The sequence below is a fragment of the Lontra canadensis genome, unplaced genomic scaffold, assembly GCF_010015895.1.
Source record: "Lontra canadensis isolate GAN:19392208 unplaced genomic scaffold, GSC_riverotter_1.0 scaffold124, whole genome shotgun sequence".
NCBI lineage: Eukaryota > Metazoa > Chordata > Mammalia > Carnivora > Mustelidae > Lontra > Lontra canadensis.
In genome coordinates this window covers 3896338-3915478 of record NW_022631118.1, presented here as the reverse complement: position 1 = coordinate 3915478, position 19141 = coordinate 3896338, and the positions used below count along the sequence as shown (strand labels likewise).

The 19141-nt window shown below is 56.7% G+C and overlaps 1 protein-coding gene across 2 annotated transcripts in view; it reads left to right on the top strand.

The window, feature by feature from the left end:
• PLXND1 (plexin D1) overlaps window positions 1–19141 on the top strand; it is a 56677-nt gene that overhangs the window by 14602 nt on the left and 22934 nt on the right. For both annotated transcript variants that reach the window (XM_032841642.1, XM_032841640.1), the window contains exons 2-11: window positions 3869–4045; window positions 6740–6871; window positions 7132–7232; window positions 7331–7460; window positions 8865–9042; window positions 9162–9270; window positions 9704–9806; window positions 16017–16118; window positions 18643–18732; window positions 18961–19054. In XM_032841642.1, coding sequence (XP_032697533.1) covers window positions 3869–4045; window positions 6740–6871; window positions 7132–7232; window positions 7331–7460; window positions 8865–9042; window positions 9162–9270; window positions 9704–9806; window positions 16017–16118; window positions 18643–18732; window positions 18961–19054 — 1216 coding nt within the window. The remainder of the gene's footprint in view (window positions 1–3868; window positions 4046–6739; window positions 6872–7131; window positions 7233–7330; window positions 7461–8864; window positions 9043–9161; window positions 9271–9703; window positions 9807–16016; window positions 16119–18642; window positions 18733–18960; window positions 19055–19141) is intronic.

Genomic DNA, 19141 nt, shown 5'->3' with positions numbered 1-19141 from the left:
TGCTCCCAGGGGAATTTGTGTTTTGAAAGGAAGGCTGGTGCTAAGGGAGGAATTTGAGGCAGTGTCAGACGACGGTCAGGGTGGTACCTTGGTGCTGTGGAGCTAACTGCCCCTAGAGGCCAAGCTCGGCAGAGACCACGCTTGGGAGGGCTGCCCCGTCCCCAAGGGCACTGTCCCCCTTTCCCAGGCCTGCAGCTCCCTCCCCCAGCAGGGGAAGCACCTCCCACCTCTTGTCTGCTCCATGGGCGCAGGTCCCAGCTTCCACTTTCCAGTGGGTTCTCAGCCTTGTGATCCCCCAGCAGTCCGGAGTCAGCTTCCCCTCAGAGCACAGACCATCCAGAGCAGCTGACGGGGGTTACTTCTCCTTTAACACTTTTTTTTTTTTTTAGATTTTATTTTTAGGATAAGGAAAAAAAAAGTTGGAGAAAAGGCTTTTTAGAAAATTCCTTCGGTACAGAATTAATGGCTTGTGAACGTCAGGGCGGGCAGGCAAGAGCTGGATTTGCTGCATGTTCCTGCCTCATCCTCTCTGCCGCCTGGCCAACAAATCACCGTCATCGGGATGCCTCATCCAGCTTTTCCAGACTGGCTGGGGTCCCCCATTGTGGGGCCCAAGGCCGAAAGACCTAAGGGTGTCATCCGGGGCCTCCCAGGTCTTTCCTTCCCTCCCCCGCTCCCAGAGCTCAGGGCGGAAAATCATATCCTCCAGGCAAGGGTTTACAACTTTAATTTTAAAACAGCTTATTATTTTATGACGCAAGTAATCCATATTCAGTGAAGAAAAGTTATGTAACCCCTAGGAGAAGCATCCCCCATGGGAGACCTCAGGCCCAAGTGTCCACTCTTCTGCCTACTTGCTGACAGAACCCCCCTCACCTCTTCCCTGCTGCTGCAGGATGGCTGAGGGGTGGACCCAGGACTGAGAGAGGCTTCTGGGGGAAATGGTCCAGCACTCCCTTTACACAGCTGTCCCCAACTTGGGCACACGCAGGGTGAAGTCAGGCAGGGTAGGTCTAAAGCTGCAGGACAAGAGGGAGCCAATTATGTGACAGTCTGGGGAATGACACTCCAGGCAGAAGGAACAGCATAAGCAAAGACCCTGAGGCAGGGCCCAGTGTTGGAGGAACAGAAAAGATGCTCCTGTGGCTAGAGTGGAGGAGTGGCTGTGAGGAGGGTATGGGATGGGTTTAGAAGGGCTCAGGGCCCCTGATGGGAGGATTTAGGATTCAGTGTTTATTCTGAGTATTGTGTAAACTCTCAGAGGGTATCAAGCCTAGGGAGGCTTCTTTGTGCTTTTTAAAGGGCTCACTTGGCAGCTGTGTTCAGGGGGACATGTTGAGGTCAGAGTGGACCCAGAAGAGAAGGGCTGGGAGAGCCTCCCAGGTGAGAGGCTGCCTTAAGGGGCTCCTAGGCAGTCTTGCTCGAAGGCTTTAGAGGTAGGCATGATTTGTCCCAAATTCCATTTCATAATATTTGAGTGACAGTCCCATCTGAAATGGCAGTGGAGTCAGCTAACACCTTGGGAGCGTTTCCTAGCCAGTGATCCCCTCCCACTGCTTGGGAGGGGGTGCGAGAGATGTATCTACTTGGGAGCTCAGAAAAGCAAGGTCACTTGCCTCGTCACCCCCAGCCCTTCTGTGGAAGACCATCCACTCATGGGTTCTGGCCTAGGGGCAGCCCCAGCCCCACTGCACCTCTGGGCTCAGCGCCCGGCCCCCCACCCCCAGGAATGCTGTGGGATACAGGCCTTACCTAGAAGCCTGTGGGGCCTGGAACTGTGTTTATTCGCCTGAGGATAGGTGAACCTGGTATTTTTTTGTTTTGGAAAACTAGCTGAGTTTGAGCAAACCCATACGGGCACATCATCAGTGGCTTAGGCTTGCAAAAAGCACAAATGAGAAATTAAAAAAAACAAACAAAAACCAAAAGACTCTAAGGCTGCACCCTTAATCCGGTTCTGATGCTACATGCTGGTGACCTTCTGAGTCCCCGATCAGAGCCTCCGCTGCCCACGGCCCAGCATCCAGGGTGCCGAGGTGGGGCTCAAGTCTGCTTCCAGTTTCTTTCTTTCCTTCTTTCTTCCTTCCTTTCTTTCTTCCTCCCTCCCTTCCTCCCTTCCTCCCTTCCTTTTCTTTCTTTTTCTTCTTTTCTTCCTTTCCTTTCTTTTTTTTAAGATTTTATTTATTTATTTGAGAGAGAGAAAGAGAGAGCACAAGTGGGGTGAGGGTCAGAGGGAGAAGCAAACTCTCTGCCGAGCAGGGAGCCTGATGTGGGACTCAGTCCTGGGACTCTGGGATCATAATCTGAGCTGAAGGCAGATGCTTAACCAACCGAGCCACCCAGGTGCCTCCATTGCCAGTTTTATTCGTGGAGGCCTGACACTGCAGCTGGGGAACTAGAGCAGGCTCCTTCTCCTCTGAGCCTCAGTTTCCCCATCTGTGACATGGGACCTCATAGAGCTGCCAGGATGTAGGGAGTTGATGCCCAGTCCTGGTACAATGTCAGTTCTCTGTCAGTGCAGCCTGTTATTCTTATTCCTTTTTAAAAAATTTTATTTATTTAGTTGAGAGAGGGAGAGGGGAGAGAACACAGCAAGAGAGGCAGAAGCAGACTCCCCACTGAGCAAGGAGCTCCAACCCCAGGATCCCGAGATCCTGACCTGAGCCAAAGGCAGACATGTAACAGACTGAACCACCCAGGCGCTCCAAACACAGCCTGTTGTGTTTGCTGTCATGACTATTACCTTATTGTGGATGCACCAGGGTTAGCAAAATGGCCCTCTGACGTCCTGTGACTTTTCTCAGCTGGGTATCTTTGTGTCCTTATCCATAGGGATTCATGATGTCACTCAGGGGTGGGGGCAGCTCTCCTGGACGAGGTGCCATTCTCTTCATGCTCAGTCCTGCAGGACCCTGAGGTTGTGTACACCTGTTCACTCTTCTAAACCATCCTCCTGTCTGCATCCTTGTGGATTTGCACGATTATCTTCTCAAAGGTGCTTCCTGGAGACCTGTTTCGCATTTTTGTGCAAATTGCAGAAGGAACCTTTGAAGCCAGTGAACCACAAGACCCAGGGAAGGGCAGGGACGAGTCCAGGGAATGGTTGGGAGCTGGGGTCACTAGCTCCATTTGTCTCGTCCCAACGTGTGGTGGGACTGATCTGCCACTTGGGGTGGCACTGAGCTGATGCGATGGCAGGGCTGGGCACTTGGACACACCTTGCCTTGGTCTACCCATCTGTAATGTGGGCAGATGTAGGGAGTATATGCTTGTGGGAGAAAGGGAAGGCCTCAGCATGGGGAGGCCTTAGTCTGGGGTCTGGTGAGCCACTGGGAATTTGGATGGTGGTCCTGGGGTCAGAGCAGGGGACCCGAGAAACCCTGGGGTCCTGGGGAAACCCCCAGCCAAGACAGGAGGGACACTCTTAGATAGCAGCAGGTAAGCTGAAGCGGAGGATGGCCTCAGGAGGTCTGATGTGGGCTCCTCTGCTCTGCCTGGCTATGACCAGCCAGGAGGGACAGCTCCAAGTCTATGAGGGTGTGTGGGTCTCACCCTGTCCTTACCTCCCTGGCCTCCTGTCCTTGTCCCACTGCCAGCTCTTCTTGCCTCCATCACATAACTTTTCCTGTACGCTCCGTACCTACCTGAAACACCATCTGCTTGGGGCAGCTCTGTGACGAACGCTGAGGTCAGGGGTCAGCCTGTGGTCAGGGATGGGGTCCTGCTTGTGTTTGGGCCTCAGCCCTAACCTGGGCATGTAAAGCAACGCAGGACTTTAAAGCTCTGATGCTGAGGCCTGACCTCCAGTGTGGGCAGGGAGCCAGAGAAGGTTCTAGAGCCAAGGTCTGACTTCCTGCTTCTCTTCCAGCTGCAGCCAGAGCAACTGGACTGTGGGGCTGCCCACCTGCAGCACCCGTTGTCCATCCTGCAGCCCCTGAAGGCCACGCCTGTGTTTCGAGCTCCGGGCCTCTCCTCTGTAGCCGTGGCCACGGTCAGCAACTACACCGTGGTCTTCCTGGGCACTGTCAGTGGGCGGCTGCTCAAGGTAGGGCTGGGGGCCAGGACTAGGGAGGCTGAAGGGGTAGAGGAGGTGAGGGGAGGCCGAGTCTGGGGAGGGTGTACACATGGCCTGTACAGGCCTGATACAAGACTTCATTCTTTCCGGTTTGCCTAGCACCTTACAGTTTACAGCATTTTCCACGTCCATTTCTTCTACTTTTGCTTATAACAAGAAGTACCCTGTCCCGCAGAGGAGGGAAACCAGGCCTGAGAGAGGCCCTTCTCCTGGGTCTCTAGGACTCGGGCTTTGAAGCAGAGACCAGAGTCTCTGGATTCTGCCACTTGCTGGCTGCTTGACCTTGGACAGTGAACTTTCTCTCTCTGGGCCTCAGTTTCCCCATCTGTGGAGGGTTGTAAGCCCTGCCTCTGGAGACTGTTGTTGGGCTCTGACAGGGGAAGGCCGCAGCCTGGCAAGTGGGGGACTCTCACTGCCATTTCCTCCCCCACCCTGCTGGCCTCCCTCTGAAGTTTCCCCCTCCCCTCACCCGCCCCAGCCAAGATGACTGGTTTCTGGAGGTGGTGATTCCTAGAGCTGGGAAAGATGAGAGGACTCTTATCACCGTGGGGTGGGAAGGACTTTCCTGGGCCCCCAGGTGAGGGGCTGGGCCCGCTTCCTCCTGGCCCCCTCCCAACCCCTGCCTGTCAGGAAAGTTGGCCACCTGGCCCAGTTCCAGGGTGTACCAGGCCCCGGCCTAATTGACTCAGATCCGATAACTTAATTCCCTCAGCTGCCCAGGCGGACGCCATGGGCCGGGGGGTGGGCTGGGGATAGGAGCCCTGGCTGCCTGGCCCCGGGACCCTAGCTGGTCCTCTAGCAGGGGTGAGGAAGGTGCCTGGTATGGGAGCAGGGAGGTGGTGGGGGGCATCCTCCTCAGCCTTTGAAGCCGCATTGGTGGTCCTTAGACCGTGGGACTCATGTTTTGGGGGTCAGATACTTGGATCGAGATCCTGGCTCTGCTGGCCCCAGGAGTGTGGCCTGGGGGTGGTTGCTTATCACCCTGAGCCTCCGTCTCCTCCTCTGTCATGGGGGAAATTAGCTGGACCCTCCCAGACTGTGGTCAGAGTCTGCGGTCCCCTGTGAGGGAGGTAGCGCCAGGATTCCCATTTCACAGATGAGAACACTAAGCCTCCGAGAGGGGCAATGACTGCCCCAAAGTCACACAGTGCGAGCTGGGGTTGAATTCAGGGCCAGCTGACCAGGAGCCCAGCATGTGATCCCTGAACCCAGACCTCTTTACCTACCACCTTGTCCGGTGCACGGTCTTCTACCAGTGCTTCCCTGCTTGCGGCTTTGGCTCTGGAGCACAGTAGGTGCTCAGTAGACCTTTGAAGGAGTGGAAATAAGCTGAGTGTCTGCTGGGTGCCTGAGGAGAAGGTCAGAGACTGAGCTGGGGCCCCGCCTGCCTGGGCAGAATCCACAAAGGGGCCCCCCAGGATGGGCGATATCTCAGGGGCTGGAACCAAGGCTGTGGGAGCCTGGGAAGAGAGTAATTTCAATTTGGCGTGTGGAGGGCATTTGAGAAGCTCTTCTGAAGGAGGCACCGAGAAGACGGATCTTCGCTGAAGGGGCAGGAAGAGAAACACTCCAGCAGGGAGCACAGTGTGCATGAAGGCCTAGAGGCCAGAACGCTAGAGTCGGGTTGAGTGGGTGGAAATGAGCCTGGTGTAATAAGCTGTGGTTGCTCGTTGGGGCCTTGAATGCCAGAGCTAGTTTATTCTATAAGCAGGAAGGAGCTACCAAAAGTTAGACGCCCACAGAGGAGGGCCAGGCAGTAGGAGTCCCCTGGCAGCTGGCCCAGGGAGGCTTCTAGGCTGCTGGTCCCAGCTTGGCCCAGCGGGGCCTACAACAAAGCAGCATGCTGGGAATGAGGGGCCAGCAGAAAAAGAACAAGGCTGGATGCAGCTCTGGTGGGCATTTTCTGCTCTTAGGAGGACACGCAAGGGGCTCTCAGAGCCAGAGGACCTTTCAGGCCTCCACTAGTCCTGGTCTTCCTCCTGCCAGGACCCTGGACCCCACCCCTTCACCTCATCCTTAGACTGTGGGGTCAGACCTGTCTGACTCTGGGCTTGGGTTGTGCCCCCGAAGTGTCTTCATTTTGTGACTCTCACCAAGTCTGTAGCCTCTCTGGGCCTTGGTCTCCTCATCTGTGAAATGGGGGCAAGAGGAGAAGGATGAGAAGTGTGGCCCCATCAGCACTTTGCGGGCATCTTCTCCGTGTGTGCTCACCACAGTCCTGAGGGGCAGGTGCGATCACGAGTCCCATTAGGTCAGGAAGCTGTGAGCGAGGGGAGTGACGACTTGTACGTGTGCACAGCTTGTGAATGTCAAAGCCAGAATTCAAACCCACGTCCCTGCTCTTAGGCGTGATGCCAGACAGCCTCTCAGAGAATCTTTTGTAAACTGTAAAGTGTCTATGTATTCACACGGTGGGATGTGTTGGGGAACATCATTCAGGGATGGAGTTCCTGGTGGGGGCCCAGCAGAGGCACTCGTGTAGAGGTCCGACCCACAGCTCTCCTTCACATGTCCGTGATTTCCCACCTGGGAAGGCCGGAAAGAGGATGAGGCTGAGACCCCAAGCCTGGGTTGAGTCCCCACCCACAGGCGCATGTCCCTCGCCATGGGCCCTGTCGCGGTGCACCAGAGTCCCCCTGACAGCCCCCTGCCCCCCCACCCCAGATCAACCTGAATGAGAGCATGCAGGTGGTGAGCCGGCGGGTGGTGACGGTGGCCTATGGGGAGCCTGTGCACCATGTCATGCAGTTCGACCCAGCAGACCCCGGTTACCTTTATCTGATGACATCCCACCAGGTAAGGCCAGAGCCCCAGCCTGACAGGGTCCCCAGACACCCAAGCTTTCTTCCTCTCCTCTGCCCAGCAGGAGCACCTTCTGTCACCAGCCCCTTTGTCGGCTAGCCCTTCCCCTCCCAGTGTGGTCATCACCTCTGCAGGGGAAGCCCTGTGGCCCCACATGCTCCCTGTTACAGCCTCGAGCCTCAGTTTCCCCAGCGTCTCAGGACCCTGGCCGTGGCTGGTTCCCCACGGAGCTGGGCCCTCACCTCTGCCTCCAGATGGCCCGGGTGAAAGTTGCTGCCTGTGCCGTGCATGCCACCTGTGGGGACTGCGTGGGGGCCGCTGACGCCTACTGTGGCTGGTGTGCACTGGAGACACGGTGAGCCCCCTGGGGCAGAGGCTGTGCCTGGGGGGCCACGGCAGGGCGGGAGGGGAGAGGAGCCCCCTGGGGGCCTGACCTGTGCCCTGCCACTCCAGGTGCACCCTGCAGCAGGACTGTGCCAACTCCGACCAGCAGCATTTCTGGACCAGTGCCAGCGAGGGCCCCGGCCGCTGTCCCACCATGACAGTCCTGCCTGCAGAGATCGACGTGCACCAGGAGTACCCAGTGAGTCATGGGGGAGCCGGCTCTCAGCTCGGGGGCAACACGGGGTGGGAAGCCACCTTTCACCTGGCCCCCAAGGCCCCCGAGGTAGAGACTCCTGCCCATGGTGCCCCACGGACCCCAGGGGCAAATAATGAGAATGACTTGGGCTCTGCCGAGTGCTCACTGAGTGTCAGCACTCGCTCTGCACGTGATGTTCACCTCTGTCGGGCTTCACACAACTCTGTGCACATGAGGAAATTGAGGCACAGAGAGGGAAAATGACTTGTTCACCGTTTTACAGCTAGGGACTAGGGGACCTGGGATTTGAACTCAAGTGGGTGGGGCTTTGGAGTCTCAGGAGGGAGGGCTCAGGTTGGAGAGTAGAAGGAGAGTGAGTTCCCAACCCCCACCTCTTCCCGGCCCCAGTACGGGGAGAGGGCAGAGGGGCCATCAAGTGCCAGGGCACTATTTCTTGCTCTCGGAAACTGATGAATCTACAGTCTGGAGGCAAGTGGCTCCCTTCCCCGCCTGGGCCGGGAAGGCCTGGAGATGCTCCAGCCATCTCCCACCCATCGCAGACAGTATGGCGGGGGTGGGGGGAAGGGACAGACAGGCCTGGGTCCCCCTCGGCCCTGCCCTCAGTGACTTCTCAGAGGCTGGGTATCCTCATCCATCAACAGGTGGTTCTAAAGGGCCAGGGGCCTGGGGCTCCTCTGCAGCCCTCTCCCCATCATTCTCTGTCAGAGTTTTTCACATGCTTTATCTCATCAGGCAGACTGGGGCTTGTCATGTCCATCTAGTCATTCATTCATCAAATGTCTTCTTGAGCACCTACTATATGCTAAGTGCAGTTCTGGACTCCGGGGACGCAGCGTTGAATAAGACAAAGACCCAGCCCCTGATCGGCTGACATGCTTGTGGGGGGTGAGGGAGTAGGCAAGATAGGCTGTCAAGACAGTGAGAAGTATGATGGTGGGAAAGGAAGGAGCAGAGAGGAGTGGAGAACGAGTGGAGGAACGTTGACATTTTAGACCAGGTTGGAGCTGGCCTCATACAGTGAATGTTGCCTTTGAGCAAAGATATGAAGTAGGTGAGTCAGCTGGGTCTCCAGGAAGAGCATTCTGGGTGAAGGGAACTCACCAGGCACTGAGAACAGATTGGTAGATTTAAGAGACTCTCAGGAGAGTGGGTCAGAAGAGTCTCGGGGACCAGATCTTACAAAGCCTCCTGGACTGTTATCAGGTGGTCCGTTTCATTGTGCAGCTGGGAAAACTGAGGCCTAGGGAGCCCCAGGTAGATATAGCCCTCTGGTCTAGAGTCCCGGCTCCCTGTCCCCACTTCTCCCAGGGTTGTTGAGGTAGGAGTGGGGCCATGAGGGGGAAGGCCTGCTCCCCACTTCCCTTGCTGAGGGGCCCTGGCCCCTAGGGCATGATCCTGCAGATCTCAGGTAGCCTGCCCAGCCTCAGCGGCATGGAGATGGCCTGTGACTATGGCAACGACATCCGCACCGTGGCCCGGGTTCCAGGCCCTGCCTTTGGCCACCAGATCGCCTACTGCAACCTCCTGCCGAGGGCCCAGTTCCCGCCGTTCCCGCCCCAGCAGGGTAAGCACCTTGCTCACTGGGCGGTGTCTTGACGGCATAGCCTGTGAGGTTGGTGGAGACCCCAGACCCCTTTGTCCTCTCCCTGGTCCCCCTGGTTCCATTTCCCCGGTCCATTCTAGATCACGTGATTGTTGAGATGTCTGTGAGGGTCAACGGGCGGCATATCGTCAGAGCCAATTTCACCATCTACGACTGCGGCCGCGTTGGACAAGTGTATCCCCACGCTGCGTGAGTGGGTCAGGCGCGTGCCCCTGGGCAGTAGGCAGGGGCATGGGGTGGGAGGGGGTCCTCCGCTATCAGGGAGACCCTTGGAAGAAAAATGGTGGTGTCCTAGAGGCAGATAGGATCCTCACCTGTTTACTTGCCAGCTCATTTACCACCTGCAAACCCTTGCCTGGCTTCCTTGGGCACTCAGGCTGCCGGGGCAGAGAGAAGGGCTTTCACTACACTTACTTTCGTCTCCTAAAGGCCCTGCTTGTCTCTTTGCTCCTTGCATACCTCTTGCAGCGGGGAGCTCACTATCTTAGAGTGCCTAAGCCCCTGATGATGTAGAAGACCTTTCCCTTCTGCATTGGGATCTGCCTCTTGGGTCCCAGTTCCCGGGGGCAGGGGTGAAGTGAGGGTGGGGAGCTGAGTGTGTGAGGGGTCCCTTGTCTTCCAGCTGTACCAGCTGCCTGTCGGCACAGTGGCCTTGTTTCTGGTGCACCCAGCAGCATGCCTGTGTCTCCAACCAGTCACGGTGTGAGGCCTCACCAAATCCCATGGTAAGTCAGGCCTGAGGGGGATCCCCCCTGCCTCTTTCATTACCATTTTTTTTTTTAATATGTTGAGAACATTTCCACGTCATTAAATTTTCTTCCTGGCACTAGATCTAACAGCTGTGCTGGGTTCATCACATAACAGCACATTTAACCAATCCCCTATTGTTGGATATACGGATCGCTTCCCATTTCTTCTTGTGTTCTAAAATAGCCCAGGCGTGGTGTGTGTCCTTGATTAATCCCTGGAGGCCAGTTCTAGAAATGGCACTTCGGGGGAGAAAGTGTGGCCATGATGTTTTTACACCTTTAACTCAACTGCCTCCAGAAAGTCTGAGCCTGGTTAAACTTCCACCTGGAGTAGGAGGCTCCCTTTCTGTACATTTTGCTGATACTGGCTAGTTTGTTTTTGTTTTTTAAGATTTTATGTATTTGTGGGGCACCTGGGTGGCTCAGTGGGTTAAAGCCTCTGCCTTCAGCTCAGGTCATGATCTCGGTCCTGGGATCAAGCCCTGCATCGGGCTCTCTGCTTAGCAGGGAGCCTGCTTCCCCTTCCTCTCTCTCTGCCTGCCTCTGCCTACTTGTGATCTCTGTCAAATAAAGAAATAAAATCTTTTTAAAAATATATTTAAAAAAGTATTTATTTGCAAGGACAGAGAGAGAAAGAGCATGAGTGGGGGGAGTAGAGGGAGAGGGACAAGTAGACTCCTTGCTGAGCAGGGAGCCCAACATGGGCTCGATTCCAGGACCCCAAAGATCATGACCTGAGTGAAAGGCAGATGCTTCACTGACTGAGCCACCCAGGCGCCCCAGGACTGGCTAGTTTTAAATTTCACCTGTAACATTTTCAACAACCCTGCGGGATCAAGGCAGCTGTCCCCGAGGCCAGGAAGTACCAGACTGGGACCTCGAATCCAAGCCCTTCTGGCTTGGAGCCCATGTTCTCCTATCTTCCCCAGGTCAGGAGTTGGGCTGAAAGGCCCTCACCTTGGTCTCCCCATGGGTGCTGGGGACCCGAGGGCGGGTGATTCCTTGGGAAGAGAAGGTGAGCTGGCTTCAGGAATCACATGCTTCTAGGTCCAGTTGCTTCTGCCGGTCCCTTGAGCCCTGCAGCTGGCCAGGATCCAGGCCCTCCTGGGTGCTCTGGAGTGGCTGGATTGAATCAGTTGCACCGGGGTGGGCCTGGTGGGGAGAGTTGGGGGACAGGGCAAAATACAAATGAAAATGCCGCATAACTCGTGGCTGGTTGGTTTCTGCGGTGTTTATTCACACGGTGGCCTCCTGCCTTTGCTCAAAAAGCCTCTAAGGCCACCCCAGCCTCTGGCCAGGGATGACCAAATGGGATTCCCGAGGCTTTGGCTGGGACCGTCGTGCTCAGCCAGGTGGGATGGCTAGACTGGTACCAGGGTTCTGAGACCACAGCTCATGCCTTCTTTGACCTCTGTCTTGTATGAGAGTTGTGAGGGGTCAGGTTAAGGCACTGAGTCCCTGCCTGAGGCTCCTCTCTCCAGGAAGGGGATGTTCCTGTCCCATTTTCCAGATGGTGCAACCGAAGTAGCCAGTATGGTCTTGGGGGCCCTGGTTCCTATAGGAGGAAGTCACCCTGGGCATGCCTCCCAGGGAAGCAGCCGCAGTCCCCAGAGCATCTGAAGCCCCAATCTCTTGACTCTGGGCTCAGAGAAGCTTATCATAAATCCTCCAAGCAGGTGCAGAGATCAGTGTGCAGGTGCAAGGGGTGGGGGCTCCATGGCCCACACCTGGAATCCTCTGGTCTCTGCACCTCCTGCCTGAGCCTCAAAACTGCTTTGCAGAAGAGTCACCAGATGTTTAACTCAAAGGACTGACACAGTAATATGGGCCTTCTGGCACCGGGGGAGAGCTCTAGGGGTGTCCATGTGGCCAAACCATAGGGGAGGCCCACAGGCCTCTGCAGTGAACGCTAGGTTTCCAGTCCCGGCCAACTGGGACTCCTGTTCTTGTTTGGGGTCCGCATGTCCCCAGCCTCCAGCCAGGGCTCGGTACAGAGCAGGGACTCAGTGAATGAGAACATACAGCATATGCATTGGCAGCCGGAGTCCTGTGCTCTAACCTACAGGAGTGGTGGGGTGAGGAGGACCCCACCTTAGCACAGTCCGTTCAGCATTGATCGGGCGGGCACCCTTTGTATGCCTGAATCTGCAGGAGGCAGTGGGCAGGACCCAGTTAGACATAGTTCTGCTCTCCCTATCATGAGTCAAGAGCCCAAGGTGTGTGTTGCGGCTGTGTGATCCTGGGCAAGCTACTGAACCTCTCTGTGCCTTTTTCCCCATCACCTGTTTTGCTTGCTGTAAAGTTGTCCATTTTACTTCTTTAAAATGGCCCTCCTTCGCTGTGCTGGGAATCTGGAACTGCACCTGGGAATATAGTTAGCTCCATGCGTGGCCCATTGTAGGTACTAAAAGGCCCCTGTGCTGCCTAGGGGCTGATGGCCGCTTTACTGGGTGGGCCAGGGAGCCCTTCTCTGGGAAAGGGACCTTTGTGCAGGGTCCTGACAGATGCATAGGGGCTCACCAGCCTGGGGATGTTTCTGCAGCAGCATCTTGTAAACCACCCCCCCGCCTTGCCCCAGGTCTGCTGATCTGGGGGTCAGGAACTGGGGTGGGGAGCACAGAGAGGACCTGTCTTAGAGCATTACGATAATCTAGGAAGAGAAGAGGCAGCCCCTCCCCAGGCCTACAGAAGGCTCTGATACTGAAGTTGGCACTTAATTACATCTCAGCCGTGCGGGCGCCATGCTTCTGGTCAGGTGGTGGGCTGGGAGGTTTGCACATCTGTCTGCGCCCCTCAAGCGCTGGGAGGAGACAGTAGGGCTTGCTCTAGGCCAGGGAGGTGTCCCTGGGGAGCTGCCAGGGGCTGAGTCTCCTGTTATTTTCCCATTCCCTAGTGGGCACCAGAAGGATAAAGTGGAGGGGAGAAGAGGTGGGAGGCCAGGCCCCTTCGATGGCATAGCTGCATCTGTGAACCCGAACTTCATTAGGAGCCAGTGAGGAGAGTGGTTTGGTAGGGACAGGGGAGAGCTTAGGGGGCTGCAAAGGTACAGAAAGGTAGGAAGGGACCCTGTGTGGTAGATTCAAGGCCCCTGGGCCGGCTGTGTATTGGGACACCAGTTCTTGACCCTTGAGCCTGGGAGAGACGGCAAGAGAGTCTGTGAGGGGGCGCCTGGGTGGCTCAGTGGGTTTAAGCCTCTGCCTTCGGCTCAGGTCATGATCTCAGGGTCCTGGGATCGAGCCCCGTATCGGGCTCTCTGCTCAGCAGGGAGCCTGCTTCCTCCTCTCTCTCTGCCTGCCTCTCTGCCTACTTGTGATCTCTGTCAAATAAATAAATAAAATATTAAAAAAAAAAAAAAAAGAAAGAAAAGAGAGTCTGTGAGTCCCATTGTGGGGACAGGTGAGACCCTCTGTGAACCAGCACATGCTGGGCTCCCATCAGGGTTGGTGGTGCCTCTCAGCACTGCTGACCGAGCCTCTGTCCTTGTTCCTGGTGTCCCACCTTCTCAGCTCTGCTAGAGTGCGGGCAGTTAGCTGTGGTTTCCTGAACTTGCAGGCTGTGCCCCATGTGGCACTCCAGCAAAGGGGAGAAGCCACCCAGCCTCTTTTTGATGTGTCCATGGCCTGGCCCGGAATGGGACAGGGAGGCCCCTGTCCTGTGGTTGCATGTGAGGAAACCCTAGTTCAAACTGGCCTTGCCCCAACAGAATTAATTAACTTGTGAATGTTAAGTCTGGGGGTTGCATCACCTTCAGATACCGCTGGATCCAGGGGTTCCCACCACGTTGTCGGGGCTCTCTGCCCCTCTGGGCGGGCTCCATGCTCAGGCAGCCCTCTCCTCTTGGTAGCCAAGTCCGCCTCAGCAGCTCCAGGCAGGCTCCTGATTTCCTGGCAGCCCCAGAAAACAAAAAGAGCTTCTTTCTCTTACTGGTTCTACAGGAGTCCCGCAGCTGACTTTCACTGGCTGAACTAGGGTCACTTATGCTCTCTGAACCAATTGCTGAGGCCAGGGCCCCTGGATACCCGCCTATCCCTGGGGCTGAGGAGTAGAGTCAGTCTTCCCAAACCGCAAGCCTGTGGGGGAAGTTCCCCAAAAGCCAAGCCAGGCTTGGAGACAGATGGCTGGAGGCTAGTAGCAGACGCTCCAGCTGGCCCCATGGAGGGTTAGCCAACTTGGGGGGCGGGGTGGGAAGGAGGTACTGAAGGAGGGCAAAGGTGTGCCAGGACCCTTAGTCTTGATTCCACTCCATAGAATGGTTACAAACATCGAAGTGGCCATGGGATCATAGATAGGGATCAAGGAGAATGGGAGGCCCTTGGGGGGTAGTCCCATGACATTCCCTCTGGGGAGCCTCCTCTGGAAGCTGCCGCCTCTGACCCTTACTCCCCAGCCCCTCCTGTCAGCCACTGACCCACTGGTGGGTCTGGGAGGTGGGTCCCTCCCAGTGGAGCTGGGAGGACAGAGCACAGAGCCCCCAGCCAGTTGCAAGGCAGAACTGTCAGCGGCCATGTAGACTGATTGCAAACATGTGGGTTCCATTCTGTGAAATTCCATGGGGTTTACATACGAGACTTTGCCAGACAGCAGCTCGGAGGGACTGAGGTTTGTGCGCACTCACACTGAGCTGGACATAAGCTCCTCCCTCCCGGCCCTCCAGAACCATCGCCCAGGAGGCCTCGCCCTTGCCTGGCCATGCTGCTGTTTCAGCCAAGGCCTCTGCGGTCTGCACTAGGCGCCACTCCTGGGGAAACAGACCAGTCCGGGCGAGGCTTCTGGCCCGGTGGTCAGCAAACAGTTGGGACAACCAGGAGGGCTCCAGTGCTGCCTATTCCATAAAATGGGTGCGATGATTGTGCCTACCTCATGGGGCTGTTGGGAGTTAGGATTTGGTGAGTTAATACAGTGTGGAGTGCTCAGAACCGGACAGGAGCACAGTGAGGGCTGTGTGAGCTCATGATGCTGACATGGTGAGTACCCATTGACCTCGAGGTTCAGTTGGATGCTGGGTCCCTGGGGTGCCCTTTAAGGAGCTCCCTGTCCAATTAACAATAGGGAGAAAAGACCCCCAGGGAGGCCTCTCAAGTCTATCCCCAGAGGCCGTTGCCCTGGTTGGGTGACCCCAAGGTGGACACACGTGGATCATGGTGTACCCAAATCTGTACCCAACCAGACTTGGGCAGGAGGAAGGCAGAGCAGGAAGCCCTCTGGGCTGGAGAGTGGTTAGGCCTTGGTGCGATGTGGCTGTTGCTGGGTCCTTGGTCTTCCTCTCTCTCAGGCTCTTGGTGGTCGGGCTCGGAGTGTGAGGAGGCAGGACACAGCCCACGGGGCCCCCAGGTCGGGAGAGCCTAGTTCAGGGTGAGGGCTCCAGACTTAAAGCTCAGAGAGGTCACTAAGGCAGCAGAGTGGGCACAGCCCTGCCCCCTGGTCTCTGTCCCTTGCCCTAAGATTCAGGTTCAGGCCTGTTTCTGGCCTAGGAGGCAGACAGTAGGAGTTCAAAGACCAGCTCTGCCCTTTGAACTCAGGTGTATCACCATCTGCCCTCCTTCCTTCCATCCCTTCCATTTTGGAGGTAGCCCCTGCTCTACCATGCCTCAGTGGCTGTACTGCCAACACTGGAATGCTGATGCCCAGGCCTGCACTGGGACTCTGGGGGCCTGGCACCTCGGCCCAGAGGTGTGACTCTTGCCTGAGACTATGGGGAGGGGCGTGGAACCTGGTGGCAGCAGGGTCCTCAGAGCCCGTTTCCCACAGGCCATCCAGAAGCCTGGAGTTTCTTTTCTCTGACTCATTTAACGTGTGTGAGCCTAGAAGCCGAGTTTTAGAGAGTGGGTGCAGTCCCTCATTTTATAGTCAGGAGAGATGAGGCTCAGAGATGGGGAGGGGGGCCAGCCCTGGAGCAGCCACGGGGGCACTGGTTCCTTCACTGGGCAGTTTATTTCATTGCTCTGTGCCTCAGTTTCCTCATCTGTAAAATGGGGTCAGTAAAGTCTCCTGCCCCTACACTTGTCTTGAGGATCAAATGAGATGGTGTGTGGGAGGCGCCAAGCTCGTCACCCTCTAGGATGGTGGCTGTTGTGAGTTTATTCCTGGTGTTTCTCACCTCGCAGGCTGGCAGGCACATCTGCGGGGAGTCCTGTCCCTTCTGAAACGCTCCCGCGTCACCTTCTCCTCCTTGTGTTTTGACTGCAGAGCCCTCAGGACTGCCCCCAGATTTTGCCCTCAGCCCTGGTACCCGTACCTACAGGCAGCTCCCAGAGCATCCCAGTGCGTCTGGCCAATGCTGCCTTCCAGGTAGGTGGGGGCCAGGCCCGGGCTGGGTGGGAGGCTGGGGAGAACGCGTCCTGGATGGCCACGCTATGGGCCCTCCACCCACACTCTGGTTTTGTGTCTCTGAGTTTCCAGGTTCTGTCTGAGAAAGCCCCAGGGTGGTTGCAGGGGGTTGGAGGAATGAGAAGTGGGTGGTGAGGGCCCAGCCCAAGGGACGGCAGGCTGCTAACAGCTCCTGAGGGAAACTCTGGCCAGGACCCACTGTATATGGAAATGCTTTGGTGGGCCACCCCCAGACTCCCTTACCCTCCAAAGCTCTCCTGGCAGAGCTGGGCCACAGCCCACAGGTGGACCTGGTCCTTGTCCAGCCCACCCCGCCCCAGGTTGAAATGTGGTTCTGGACACACTTCCTCAGTTCTGGCTGGCCTGTCTTGCCCAAAGAGTGGCCCTGTGCTGCCCCATTCCCCACTGTCCAAATGGGGAAAAGGAGACCTGGAAAGCAGTAGATGTACATGACGTAGGGTTGGACTTGCACCCTAGCCCTGGACTCCTAAGACAGTGCTCTTTCCTGCCATCTGCCTTCCCCTCCCCACCCCCCACATGGGGAGGAGGAGATGCAGCTCCTTTCTGGGTCCCTCCTGGAAGAGTGTCTTGGGTAGGAAGCGTTGACGAGTTCTGGAAGTGTGCCAGCCATCCCTCTCCCCAGCTCCTGGGGAGTCACCATCTGTTGCTTCCAAGGGGGAGCGGAGGCCTGTGACAGCTGTCACACATGGGGGCCACGTGCTGGGCATCTGGGATGTGTCAGGCAGCCTCATGGCTGGGGCCAGAGCTCTGTGGGGGGCAGGCACCCTCTGACTCCACCCTGCCACATTTGGGACAAGAAGGGGCCTGGGCTGGTATGGAGGACAGTGCTACTCCCTGGGGTTATGGGAGCCCAGCAGGGGGAGGCCCAAGCCCTGGGTTTGGAGCCTGGCTGCCGCTTCCCAGCCAGGGATCCTGGGGGACATGTGTCTACCCTCAGTGTGCCTGAGTGATCCCGGCACTCCTGGCCCTGGGCCTGCTTCTAGAACATGAGGGGCAGGGTAGAGGCAGGCAGAGCCCCCTGCCTGGGCTCTGCAGCAGGCCTGTTTGCTGGGCCTACCCCTTGGGGAGCCCCAAGACAGTTTGGGCTTGCTGTCCTGAGTGGCTAAGACCTGGGTTCAGAGACTCAAGAGGACAGACCCCACCACCACCAACTGCCAAGCTCAGCATGGGCAGATGAGCTCAACAGCCACCTTCCTGTGAATGGGGAGACCGGGCAGGTGGGGGGGTGAGATAGGGGGTTGTTGACCTGTGTTCTCCTCAGGGTGTCACATCTGCTAACAACAGGGATGTAAACAGGAAGTCCTGCCACGAGGCTGGCTGAACATGCTTGGAACCTGGGTTTGTTCAGTCAGCAAATATTCATCGATACTGTTTCCTGGAGGCCTGTGCTGGACAAGATGAGGCTGGGGGGGTGGGCCCTGTTTAGTTAGTCAACAAACATGTATGGAGCACCTCCTGCATACTAAGAGCCTGCATATATTAGTCACCGACAGTGTGCAACCCGCTAAAGATACATCAGCTCCTGTTTCCCCAGCAACCCTACAGAGCAGGGAAGCCTGTTTCTGTTGCCAAGTTTAGAGGACCAAGGCTCAGAGAGGAGGACCACTAGCACAGGGTTGCACAGCTAGAAGTAGCAGAGTGTGGGATTCAAACCGATGGAACCTGAGCTCACTTGCTGACCTCCGCTGACCCGTGGAGGTGTCACAGGGGCTGAGACCCAGCCCCAACCCTCCCCAGGGTGCGGGGAGACCAGTGTAAACAGAACCTGGGCAGGGGGATAAGGGTGGTCCTCAGCATACAGGGTAGAGGCAGGCTTTAGGAACTTCTGAGAGTCCCAACAGGCACCCAACCCCCTGCCAAATGAATGAATGATCAAATGAGGGGCACCCACCTGATTTAAGGGGAAGGACTGGGAAATCTTTGGAATATGGGGCATTTGAATTGCATTCTGGAGGCTGTGTTGTTGCGCTGGGTGGGTAAAGGGGAGACAAGTTATTTGGGTGGTAGGAATGGACAGGGCAAAGGCCCGGGGGCAGGGCGGCCTGTGCCATGTCAAAAAGCATCCTGCCATGGCTTGGGCATCAGCCTGTGGGAGAGAGGAGGGGGTGTTTTAAGGTTCAAAGAGCAGGTGGAGTCTCCCTGGAGTGAACCTTGAATGCCGGCCATGCTGAAGTGTCAGGACTTTATGAGCTGAGTAAAAGGCCTTTGGTTTAGGCCATTGGGGGATGCTGGTGAGGTTTTTAATGGCACGGAGAGCTCAAGGCCAACGTTCTAGGTGTTCATGTACTCCTCGTCTCCCTTAAACATTGGACATGAAGACCAGGAAGGACATTCTGTGGCGGGGAGGGGCCTGGGAGTAGGACTCAGCCCACTCCTCAGGGCAGTAGGCCATGACGTGCTACTGATGGAGGCAGAGGATAATGAGTGCTGATCCCACACTCCTCGGCGACCCCATGTCTTCCAGGGCGCAGCCCTAGAATGTAGCTTCGGGCCAGAGGAGATCTTTGAAGCCATGTGGGTGAATGAATCCACTGTACACTGCAACCAAGTGGTGGTGAGTGGTATGGCTTGGATGTGTGTGGGGGTAGGGTAGGGATGTGGGGGGAGGCCTGCACAAATCCAGATGCTGTCTCCTTCCTTCCCACCTTATTCCTTTCCTCTTTTTGATCCCCCCCATCCTCAGCATCCCTGCCCTGTCCTCTCTCCAGGACATCCATCCCCTCCCCCAGTAGAGACCTAGACGTCACTCATGCCCCTCATGCTCTTTCTTGTCCTTTGGCAGCTGCACACGACCCAGAAGAGCCAGGTGTTTCCACTCAGCCTCCAGCTAAAGGGGCAGCCAGCCCGATACTTGGACAGCCCTGCCCCCATGACAGGTGGGGACCCCCATCTACCCCATGTGGCCACAGGGGATTCAGTCTTAATGGGTGGGGCTCTCCCTTGGGGGACTCAGCGAGTGCTCA